A 12,507-nucleotide genomic window follows, 5' to 3' on the forward strand; every position below is an offset into this window, starting at 1 on the left:
ATACTACTAAATTAATTCCTAGTATTAGTTAGTATTTTAGTCGCGATATATACCTACTATAGGCATATATTAGTTTTACGAGAAGTTTTTTACTTTTAAACTATTAAAAAGTAAATTACTATACTTTATATAAAGGAGATAAGCGATAATAACGCTAGTCTACCTTAAGGCTAATATAGTAACCTTAGTCTAAGAGGCCCGCCTACTAAGGGTTTAGGTATACTAGAAACTATACTAAAAGGCGTACTTAAAATAACTCTAAGCGAAGTTAAAGCGCTAGACTATAGCCTTAACCGGGCTCGCGGCGTCTATATAAGGCTATACCTTACTACGCGCTAGGAAAGTCTATAGTAAGGTAATCTAGTCCTTAATCTCCTACGCTATAGTTATATTTTATAAGATAACGCCCGCGGAGAGGAAACTACGCAGAATCGCGCGGGACCTTACCTAAGACTAGTTAGCCTACCTCTAGGTAATAATAAGTGCCTACCGCGCGACCTTAGTTTACTAAGTTAAAGTAAAGGTATAGGTACCCTTAATCGACCTTTACTTAAACTAAAGAATAATAAATACCCTTTAAAGGCTAGAAGACTTAGGGCTCTTAGGCTAAATCTAATATATATTTAACGCGGTCGCGGGTATACTTAAAAGGAGGCGATACTAGAGAAAAGGTAGACCCTTAGCGGTACTACCTTTAAGTAGACCCCCCCTCGCGGAGGAGATAAGAGGGGTTTAGAGCTAAATAGGAACGGACGACCTCTTAGATAAAGCTAAGTCGCTTAAAAGGCTAAACGAGGAATAGGCCGCTTAATAGAACGCTAAGAAAGATATAATCTAATAATACTAGACTACCTTTTACCTTACTAACTTCCCGCTTTAGTTTAATAAGGCGATAATACTAAACCGTTATAAGGGCCTCCTTAAGTATATTAGTATAGTAATTACCTAAATATATATAGGAAAGATTAAGCTTAATAACTTCCTTTTTAACTAATAAGTCCTTAGTATAGTTTCGCTAATATATACCTATAAATAAAGATAGGATACTATCTACTATATAATAATCGACTATCTATTAATAGTAGAGGTAAGGGAGTCCCTCTTAATATAGGCCTAGGATATAGGTAACGTAAGAGCGGGCCTTTAAGGGAAAAGGATAGCGGCGCCGCTAGTATAATAGTTCCTCCGCTTAAGTAGGCTCCGCTAGTTTAACCTAGCTTAAAGGCTATATATAAATATACCGGATAATAAAACCGAGGTCGTACTAAGGATAGAGCGGCCTTAATTAAGACTACCCTAGCTAACTACCTTTCTTATTAAAGTAACCTAGAAAGGGAAAGGACTTATAATTATAAAACTATAGCTTTAACCGAACTAAACTTAAACTAAGCGTAAACCTCGCTAATTAAACTATAAACTAAATAAAACTAATATAACTTAACCGAACTAACCTTAATAGCTATAAAATAAGACCTACTACTAAAAGACTATAACTAAATAAGACCTAACCTAGAACTAAACTAAGATAAAGCCGATAACTAGCCCCCTTTAAACTATAACCTTAGCTTAGCTTATTAGTAGTAACGTTTACTTTATTATTATAGTAAGAACGATAAGACCCCCTTAAGGTAGTACGCGGAGTATAGGAAGGAGTAACCTAAGGCTTATAAGGAGTATAAGGACTACTACTAATATAAGAACCTTAATAACGACTAAATAAACCTAACCTTAAACTTAAACTAAAGCTAGCTTAAATAGCTAGCTTATAAGATAGAGTAATAACTAAGGTCTATATTAAGGTAGGACTTATATTAGCGGCGGTATAGAGGCGTTTACTATAGCTTATACTATAACTATAGATCTAATTAAGGTTAAGACTAGTAATAATCTTAGCTAAGACTAAACCGCGATAGCTATAAAAACGCTACTAAATAAAGTTAAGAGTATTAGTAGGATCGGTAAGCGACGTAAGATAAGGACGCTTTAAGGCGGGCTCGGCGCTAAGAGAACTACCGGGCTATAGCTCGGCGTTAAAAGGAGATATAGTTAGCTCCTAAGCTAGCTCTATAATAGCCGTAGGTATAGATACCTTAGCCTTAGCCTTAAATAGGGCCTTAAACGCGGCTACCGCCTTACCTTTACCTTTACCTTTCCCTTTATCGATAGGGATTAAGGCTAGAACGGGCTTAGTAAGACTAATAAGATTAAAGCCGCTATCCTCCGCGTTAAGGCTATCGCTAGTAATAAGATAGAAATAGTTAGTAAGATCGTTAACTACTATAAGAGTCTTTTAGGTAATTAAGAGCGACTTAGGCCCGACTTAAGCTAAGGTCTTAATAGCGTCGCTAAACTTACCTAAGTACTTCTCTAAGGACTTATATATATAATAGGTATTATCTATAAAATAGGTAAAAGCTAACGCGAGCGTCTTTATATTCTTAGCGACTATAGCTAAACTAAAGGCAGACTCGCTTAATACGCCCTTACCTTTAACGGTAAGGGCCTTTTAACTAGCGCGAATATAAGTTTTTAAAGTAGTATAATAAAGGCGCTTTTATACTAAACCCTTAATAAAGAAAGGGCTATTAACCTCGGACTATACCTAGTAAAGGGTACTAGCGGCCTTCTTACCTTTAAAGGTAATCTAGAACTTAAATTAATACTAAACTTAGATAGTACTATAGTAGGAAGGGGTTACTTACTTAGTAATAAGACTAGTTAGAGTTAATATAAGCGATATATACTTTAGCCTTTATAGCTATTAAAGTTAGTAAAAATACTAAAGGTAAGACTAACCTAAGATAAAGCTAGGATTAATATATATAAGACTAGTTTTAATAGCTAGTAAATAACTTATAGGTAAGCTTATTAATAAGACGCCCGATATATATAAAATATAAGATAGAGCGCTCCGATCCTATTACTATAGCGACTTTCTTATAAGGAGGGGGTTTTAGAGGAGGTAAGCTACTACTACCTAAGTTAGCTTCTTAGTTAGATATTACGACGTAATAACGAGTAAACTAGATACGGTATTAAGGAGACCTAGAATTATAAAAATAAAGCGGGCGAGGTAGTAGTTAGGCCTATAAAAGAGATAGATAATAGAGGGATAGGAGGAGGTATATATAGAACTAAGGGGGGAGGGTAGGTATATATAAGCGCGAGCTAGGCGCGCGTAATTAGTAACTATAAGATAAAGGGTAAATATAGGCTACTATGCCCTTAATTAAGAAGTCGCGTAGCCGGATAGGAACTAATTTATAATTAACGGAGCTAGCCGACCGAATTTTAATTAGCCGGCCCTACCTAGGAGCGACCTATACTAGCGCCTAGCCTAGTAACCGGATATTACCTACCTTACTAACTAACGGACTAATAAGCTAATACGACTATAGCTACGCGGCTACGACGCGGGAGCTAAGGTAAATAGAGGCGCCTATAAGTCGGGCCCTTAGAGAGAGACTACTACCTATAACCCTAGGCCCGGGCTAGCGAGCCTAGGCTATAGCCGCTTAGGATAGTAGCGGCTATAGCCTAAGAGGGCCCGCGCCGAGACGCGATTTCGCGGGAGGAGCCCGCGGTAGCTAGCGTAAATTTCCTATATACTACTACTACGACCTCGTTTAAGGCGGACCTATACTAAAAGAAGGGAGGGTTTTCCCCTAAGTACTTTAGTTTTTCCCTCCTATTTAATATTATAGTTCTAGATACCTCTAGCTAGGTCTTTAGCGTAATCTTAATAATAATAATATAGTATAGATTCTTAATTACCTTAATAAGGAATTTAGAAGCTATATTATAAATATTATATAGAGCCTTAGTATAATCCTATAGCGTTTACCTTTAAATCCTTAATAGCTAGTTTCTTAGATAAACCTAAAAGAATAAAGGATATAGATAAATATTTAGAAAAAGCCTTCTTAATATAAAGGAAGCCTTAGAAGTCCTATAGAGATTCTATAGATACTCCTTATTATAAGGAATATAAAAAGCTAGGGCATTTTATAGTAAATTACTATAAATTATACTTAAATAAGGCTCCTACTTATTAGGTTTTAAATAAAGGAAAAAAGGAAGATAGGACTTAAATTTCTAAGAAGAGAAAATCTTCTTTTTCTTCTTTTTCTTTTAAGAAGAAATCCCCTTTTAGTAGTATTTCTATTACTAATAAAAGAAGGAAGGCTCGAATTATAAAGCTAGAGTCCGATTTAAACGATAGTAATAAGGTCTTAAATATAGCTTTATATAAAAATATAGACCTAGATATCGACCTTATAGACCTTTCTAAGGCTCCGACCCCTATATAAACGTCTAAGGATTTAGAGGTAATTTTAACCTCTATAAATACCCCTATAGTAAAAGCTAATAAAGACTTTCTTTTAAGACTTTTAGAAGCCTCGATTCCTAGAATAAAGGAATTAGTTTTAAAGGAAAGAGAAGGAGGATTTCCTAGTTATAAGAATAAAAGGATCTTTAATTTTATTTATAATACCGGAGCTACTAAGCATATAGTATTAAATAAGAATTTCCTTATTAACTATAAAGAAATTAAGTCTAAAGTTTACTAGGGAAAAGCTTCCTTTATATTAGTAAAAGGAAAGGTAGACTTAGTATTTAAGTTCCTATATAGTAGTAAAAGGTATATCCTTTAAGACTACTTTTATATACTAAAATTAAGGGTAAATATACTATCTTAATCTTATTTTAATAATACCTATGCCTTAATAGGAGGAAATAAAGTCCTTTTATTAGATAATAAGGCTAAGGTCCTTAGTAAAGGATTTCTTAGAAATAAATTATATTATATTCCTATAAAACCTTTATTAGAAAGCTAATTAATCCTTATTATATCTTTAAAGGCATTAAAGGTGAAGGATATAGATTTTTATACTTAGCACTTACGCTTAGGGTATATAAATAGTAGGGCTATTTTAGAAATATTAAAAAGATATAATAAGGATATAAAAATGCCTTTAAAAAAGGAAAATAAAATAAAATAATACGAAATATATATTAAAGCTAAAGCAACGAATATAGTTAATAAATAACCTTTATATAAGTCTTATACCTATTTAGAAAAAATAGTATTAGATATTTAAGGGCTAATTAAAGTACCTACTTATAATAAATATTACTATTATATTTCTTTCCTAAACGTAGGAACCTAATATCTAGAAATATACCTTTTTCGAAAAAAGGGGGAAGCTCTAGATAGGTTCCTAGAATTTAAAAATAGGATAGAAAATAACCCTAAAAATACTAGGATTAAAGAAGCATTTTCTAATAATACTAAAGAATTTATATATAAAATAAAGCTTTACTATAAAAAAGAAGGAATTACCTTTAATTCTAGTCCTCCTAGGATGCTAGAATCTAATAGTAGAATAGAAAGAATAAATCGTACTATATTAGAAAAAGTATAAGCTCTTTTATTTACTACTAAGCTTCCTAGATATCTATAAAGAGAAGCTATTTTAGTAGCTACCTATTTATATAATAGATTACCGTATTCTACGATAGGATTTAAAAGTCCTATAGAAAAGAGGGATAATATAATACTATACTTTAAGACCTTAAATTAAATTAAGACCTTTAAAAGCCCTATATATTATAAGAATAAAGACCTTAAAGATAAGCTAGATAATAGAGCTTTTAAGGGAGTAATAGTAAGCTATTTAGAAAATATATATAAAATCTAGGATCTTACTAAGAGAAATATTACTATTTCTAGAGATATTACTATACTAGAAAATAAATTTATAAAAAATCTAGAAATTTCTAGTAGTAATAATACCTTTAATTTTAATTCTATTTTATATAAAGATAAGCTAGAAAGCTATATCCCTATAGAGGAAGCTACTAAAGAACCTAGAGATAAAAGTCCCTTACCCTCTATAAAAGAAGAGTCTTTAAATAACGATCCTATTCCTACTACTAGTAAAATAGTAGTAGAATTACCTAAGAAGCTAGAAGGGTTCGATTCTAACTATATCGAATACCCTAACGTTAATTTATTTCTAAACTATAATTTTATAAAGTTAATTCTAGCTAGTATAGAAAATTAAGATCTAAAAATTTTTATTACCTATAAATAGGTAATAAATAGCCCTAAAGTAGTATTTTAGAAAGAAGCTATAATTAAGGAAATTATCTAGCTAATTAAATATAAAACTTAGGAATTTTCCTACCTCCTTAAGGATAGGGAGGCTATAAGAGGTTACTAGGTCTATACTATAAAGAAGGATAGTTAAAATAATATAATAAAATATAAAGCTTATTTTATAATATAGGGATTTAAGTAGATCTATAGCTTAAATTTCCTAGATACCTTCTCGACTATAGCTAAACCTAAATCTATTAGAATTCTACTTATTTTAGCTATTATCTATAAATTTAAAGCTTTATAAATAGATATAATAAATACCTTCGTATATACTAATATAGATAGCGAAGTATATATCGATCTTCTTATAAGCTACGAAGAATACGCTCTTAAGGAATATTATTTAAAATATAGATTAGCTTATAGAGCTAAAGGAATTAAATTAACTAAATTCCTAGACCTATATAAAACCGGTTAAATTAAAGCAAAGCTAAAGAAAGTATTATATAGCCTAAAATAAAGTCCTAAGCTCTAGTATAATTATTTAAAAATTATACTAAATAAACTTAGATTTCTTCCTCTTTTAATAAATAAAGGAGTATATATAAATAAGGACTATAGTATAGCCTCAGTAATTTACGTCGACGACTTTCTTATAGTAGGGCCTTTTAAATCTATAATAAAAGAAAGATTATTTAAAGAATTATCTAATTTCCTAGATTTTACTATCTTACGAGATATAAAAGACTTCTTAGGTCTAAATATTATAATAAACCGAGAAAATAAAGAGCTATATATATCCTAAGAAGATTATACCTTAAATAAATTAAAGGAATTTAATAAAAAAGGTTTAGGAACTTTAAATTTACCCGCTATAGTAGGCTTTAAGCTTATAAAAGTAAAGGAATTACCTTTTAAGAAAGATATATTATAACTTTAAAAAGAAATAGGATCTCTATTATACTTAGCCTTATTTACTAGGCTAGATATCTTATATTCTATAATTTCCTATATTAGATTCGCGGCTAAGCCCGAGTAAATATATTTTAAGGCTTTAAATATAATTTAGAAATATTTAAATAAATTCCCTAGCCTAAAGATTAAATATAATTATAATATCCCTTTTACCTATCTATATATAAAGGGTTTTACCGACTCTAGCTAAGCGTTATATTTAATAGACGGAAAACCCTTTTCTAGTTACTATTTTTATATATATAATAATATAATAAGCTAGGCTTACTTTAAGTAGAAAGCTATTACCCTTTCTACCTATAAAGTAGAGTATATTAGCCTTAGAGAGGTAAATAAAGAAGCTATTTATTTAAATATACTTTTTAAATATATTACTAAGGATCTATTTATTAAGATTCTTAATACTATACCTCTTATTTTAATAGATAATACTACTACTATTAAATTAATAGAAAATCCGGAATTTTATAAAAGGTCTAAGTATATAAGATTAGCCTATTACTATACTAAAACTAAAATAAGAGAAGGGGAAATTCGAGATTTTTATATTAAATTAAAAGATAATATAGCTAATATTTTTATAAAGGAATTAAGACCTAGATTACTTTATAAATTTAAAGACGGTCTATCCTTAATATAAGTTCCTAAGCAATTAAAAGGGGTTTTTAGATATTTCTTATACTTTCTATATCTTTCCCTTACTAAGCTTTTCCTTTTTTAAGTTTCTTAAAGAAATATTTACTAGGTTTTTATCTATTAAGATTTTCCTAGTAATAATAGGTTTTACCTTATATAAGGTTATCCTATAAATAATTATTATAACTATAGATTTTTCCTACTATAGGTTTTTCTATTAGTATATACCTAAGGAATTTTTTCCTAAGAAAGAATAGGTTTTTATATATCCTATTAAGGTATAAAAATAGTTTTCCTAAATTAGGTTTTTACCCTATATATATACTACTATAAATAAATTAGTAAAGAGTATATAAATCTACTCTTTAAGGGAGGCTATAAGGAACGGTGTTTTCCTATTATAAATAAAGCAGCTATAATATACTCTCCTAATTATATAAGCTAATAAGTAGTATATTAATTATAGACAAAATCCTATTATATAGAGTAAGAATCGCTCGTTAATTTACATATTATTATTAATTAAACGGGTTGCCGGTTATCGTATAATCGGGAATCGAAGGAATAGAGCTAGCTTAGAATACTAGCTAAGACCTCTTAAGACCTCTTAGAACACCGGCATAACTAACCTCCTTTAAACACGAATATTAGTAGAACTAAGACACTTCTAGATATACTTAAGGTATTATAGAATTCCTTAGTCTTAGGGCTATACGGCAGCTTAAATCTAGTCCTAAAAGGTTCTTCCGTTTAGCTATAATTATCTATATAAGATAGTATGTCCGCTAGTAGATAGAGATAGAATTATTAACTTTAATACCTCTTTTATATACTAATATACTACTAATAAATTCTATTAAAAATCCTACCTTATACTCCTTCTTCCCCTTTATTACGTAGTCTTATATAATTCCTTAATTTCCTAAAATTCCGGTTTTACTTATATACCTTAAGATTAATATAGAGAAAGAGGAGGGATATTAATAGCTTTATAAGTCTCTTAATAAGCTTCGTAGGGCGATTAATATATAAGAGCCTAATATAGTTATTATAGATAAAGAAGCTGCCCTTAAAAACGCCCTTCTTTATATTTTCCCTCTTATATAATAATAACTCTATATATTCTACGTTAATAGTAACGTTTAGGCTCGAATCTAGTTACGCTAGAGAGACGAAGTAAATCCTAATAGCCCTAAAAACCCTATTAATATAGAGATCTATTTAGAGGTTAAAGCTATTCTCGCTTAAGAAGCCGTCGAATAAGGCGCCGCTAAGTAAAGCGCCGCCGCGGCGGCTAATTTAAACCTCGACCTAGATAGCGAAGTCGAATATAGCTATAAGGGTATATTCCTTACTTAGAAGCGCGTTATTTACGTAAAGATAGAAGCGAATTTCTATAAGGTATAGGAGAGGCTCGATAAGATCTTCGGTATATAGTAAGGCTATATTATAACCTATATCTTAAATAAATATATACTATAGCGTAAGTAATAGGTAGGCTACCTTATTAGCTAGTATCGTAACTTTAGGCAGCGGGTAAATAGCTTAGTTAAGACTACCTATAAGGATATAAAGTCGTATTTAGTTATAGGTACCCCTAACCTTTTATATCTTTCTAATGCCCTTATATAGATAATTAAGAATATAGAAATAATATATATATAAAAGGCCGCTTAGTAAGAGATATAATAAAGGCGTTATTTCCTTAGGCAGACTTAGCTCGGGGATCTTACCGTTAAAATTACCTATAAAGTAGTTAACCTACTTACTACGTAATATAGGCTTACCCTTACCGCGATGCCCTCGCTAACGTAAGAGCTATAGCCGTTATAGCCTTATAGCGGGCGATTTAAATACTAATCTAGGCTACCTTATATATATGCGATCCTTTAACGCCTCGAAGCTAGGTTAACACTTAAAAAGCATAATATTCTCTCGCGCTAGTAGCTTAAGAAGCTATTAGTAAAGACCCCCCCCCTTTCTAGTAATTTCTTTACTAATTATTACTATTAGGACCTCGAGGAGCTATTATTACGAATCCGCGATCCCGACGTCGTTAGTTATACGCGGCCGCCCCCGTAATAATAAGCTATCTATACTAAGCTCCCTCGCAGCGAAGGCATCGTAGCTAGCCGAGGTGGCTACGGCGGCGACGAGGTCATTATAGCTACCTAATTCAAGTCAGGCCAGCTCGAGGCGGCTTAACGCGAGCATTCGAAGGCACCGAGGGCAAGACGAGATAGACGAACTTAGCTATAGCCCGCGTTCTCTCGCAGCGTCACAACAAGGATCGTTAGCCCGAGGAAATACAAGGGGAAGGGGATTAAGAGGAGGACGCGGCAAGAGGAGCGCGCCTTCGGCTTCGTCAGGGCCGCCGGCTTCGTCAGGCGTTAGAGGGCTCGTTAAGTAGGAGGCCATTAAGTGGGGGCGACCGCCGCCGCCGCCGCCCACATAGCCGTAAGCGCTAGAGGGGCCGGATCAATTAACGGGCCGATTATTTTAACTTCGAGCTTAAGGCCCGGAAATGCGTTATTTAAGCGAATTGAGAGGCATGCGTTGTGTGGCCTTTCTTGCCTTATATGTGGTGTGTGTGTGTGGGCGGGCTCGGGCGCGGGCATTTGGGCGGTACCGCTACCTGCTATGCGGGCGCGGTATAAATAGGCGGGGCGGGCTGGCGTTGGTACGTATCTTAAAATGGGGCGTTTGTACGAATAGAGATATGTGTGTGTATAAATAGCAATACTCATCGTGCCTACCCCGCTCGCAAGTCATAATTAGACCACTCGCCACTCCGACCGAAGAGGAGAAATTCCTCTTCTCGCAAGCTTTAGTCTTACGACGAGGAGAACACAATACACACAGCGCAGTACCTCCAGCTATCTCTACTACCTGACTGATCGTACCGTGATACGTGTTCCCTTATATTTATATTAAAAAAAGAAGGTATAAATCACGCTATCCTCCTTAAAAGAAGGAGTCTATAGGTATAACTATATATATATACGAAGTATAGGGGGGAATAGGTTTCCCTATTAATCCGGTAGCTTACGGTTATCCGGATCTATTAAGTAACTTCCTTAGCATCCCTTAGGTTAACTACCGCATTCGGTGCCTCCGGATACGGCGATAGCATCGTCTCTGCTTATAGGGATGAGGGGCGCGCCCATTAGTGCGTGTAGGCGTGAGCCTAACCTTTAATAGCTATACATTGGTCTGTGGCCTTCTGGGACCCTTGTTGGGTCTTTGAGACCCTCGTTGGGTCGTGACAGTTATCAGCTTAGCCCACGCATACTGACAGCTCTCCAGACACATGACAGACAACCACCTCGGTGGAATCCTCTCTCAAGGAGGCCACGCTGTTCAGCACCAGACGACGTTGGCATTCGCAGTAAACAGTAAAGGTCCCATTCGACTTCACGTGTTGCCCGTTCTTTCGAACGCCGACGCACGAAGTAGCACTTCCGGGCTGTATGCTGTTCATCGTTAACACCATGTCGCATGTATAGCTTCCGGCTCCGGGCTGCACGTCTCCTGCTGCGTATAGTCTGCCAGTCTTGGTATCCTTCAGTTGCCAAGGCCTTCCTCCTTCAAAGGTTGTCTTGGGGAAAAGTAGAGCGTAGTACGTGGCCTCGAGACCCTGAGGCGTTACAACCGCGTCGGATTCGGATGTTGATAGCTGCAATCCGCTACTCCCTCCATGGGCCGCCATGAACGACGTTGGAGCCCAGCGGAATCCCGGAACTTGTTGCTTGCCCCCCTTTAAAAAGAGCACGTTCCGGGGAACCCTGCCCATGGCTTGTATCAGACGTATCATCCTGCGCTCCGGACTCAGCTCCACAAGGACCGAGGGCTGCATGCCCAGCAGACTGGCAACCGCTAGTGTTTCGTCTGATGGTCTTGATGTAGTCCTCCATCGTAGTGATCGAGCGACATCGCCTATTGAGTATGACCCATACGATGATCGTTTCATGAGTCGAAACAACTCTGCGGCCAGGTCGCCCAGGTGTGCATATATGTAAATATCGGCAGTCGACGGTATTAGATCTTTCATCAACACCCGAGTGTCAGCAAAGGCAAAATGGAGTTCCTTGGATAGCACCGATTCTTGGAGCGTCCAGAGGCGTCTCATCCAGCCCGAAGTCAGGACACGCATTAATCTCGTAGCGAGAGGCTCGGTAGAGCGGCAAAGCTGAAGGCCGCCATCGAGCACCAGGACGGCAGCCGCGTCACGGTATACCCGTGCCATCGTGCCTATAGCCAGTTTGCGGACAGTGGGTGTGTCGGGAATACATATTCCGTCCATCCAAAACGCGGCTTCGGGCCTGATACTGGAAACTAGAGAAGCGATTCGACGCAGCTGACAGATTGGAAGCCCTTTCTCTGTCGTGCTCCCCAGCCCATCCACCCAGACATGGGATATGGCGATGTACGGAACGTCCGACGAGCTGTGGACGTGGATAACAGACGGTTGGCCTGGAACGTCGCGTAATGACACGACGGGTATGTCTCCGCTGAGGATGTACTGCTCTACTTCGTCCAAGAGAGGTGCAGAGTATTCACAGTCGTTGCTTGACGAAGCCGTCTGCAATCCGCACAGCGCAGTGTGCTTTGGAATGTAGGTTTCGGGATCGACGTTATAGACGGTGCAAGAGTCACTTGAACAAGCATCGTGTCGGTTGCCATCTCTTATTGGTCTGGATGCACTGGCATATTCCAACGCAGAGACAGAAGTCGTGCTGATGAGGTATTCAACGACAGAAGGGCACCATCCATCAGCGGCCATCTCTTTC

At 35.7% G+C, this 12,507-nt stretch overlaps 1 protein-coding gene across 1 annotated transcript; it reads right to left on the reverse strand.

Moving 5' to 3' along the window:
• Window positions 1-10,994: 10,994 nt before the first annotated feature.
• HRG_02146 (uncharacterized protein) lies at window positions 10,995-11,963 on the reverse strand (the record flags this gene model as incomplete). Its single annotated transcript, XM_044860617.1, has 1 exon — window positions 10,995-11,963. One exon carries the CDS (start codon window positions 11,961-11,963, stop codon window positions 10,995-10,997), a length of 969 nt encoding a protein of 322 aa, XP_044724250.1.
• Between the last annotated feature and the right edge of the window lie 544 nt (window positions 11,964-12,507).

The sequence above is a fragment of the Hirsutella rhossiliensis genome, assembly GCF_020360975.1.
Source record: "Hirsutella rhossiliensis strain HR02 chromosome Unknown scaffold00002, whole genome shotgun sequence".
In the NCBI taxonomy this organism is placed as follows: domain Eukaryota; kingdom Fungi; phylum Ascomycota; class Sordariomycetes; order Hypocreales; family Ophiocordycipitaceae; genus Hirsutella; species Hirsutella rhossiliensis.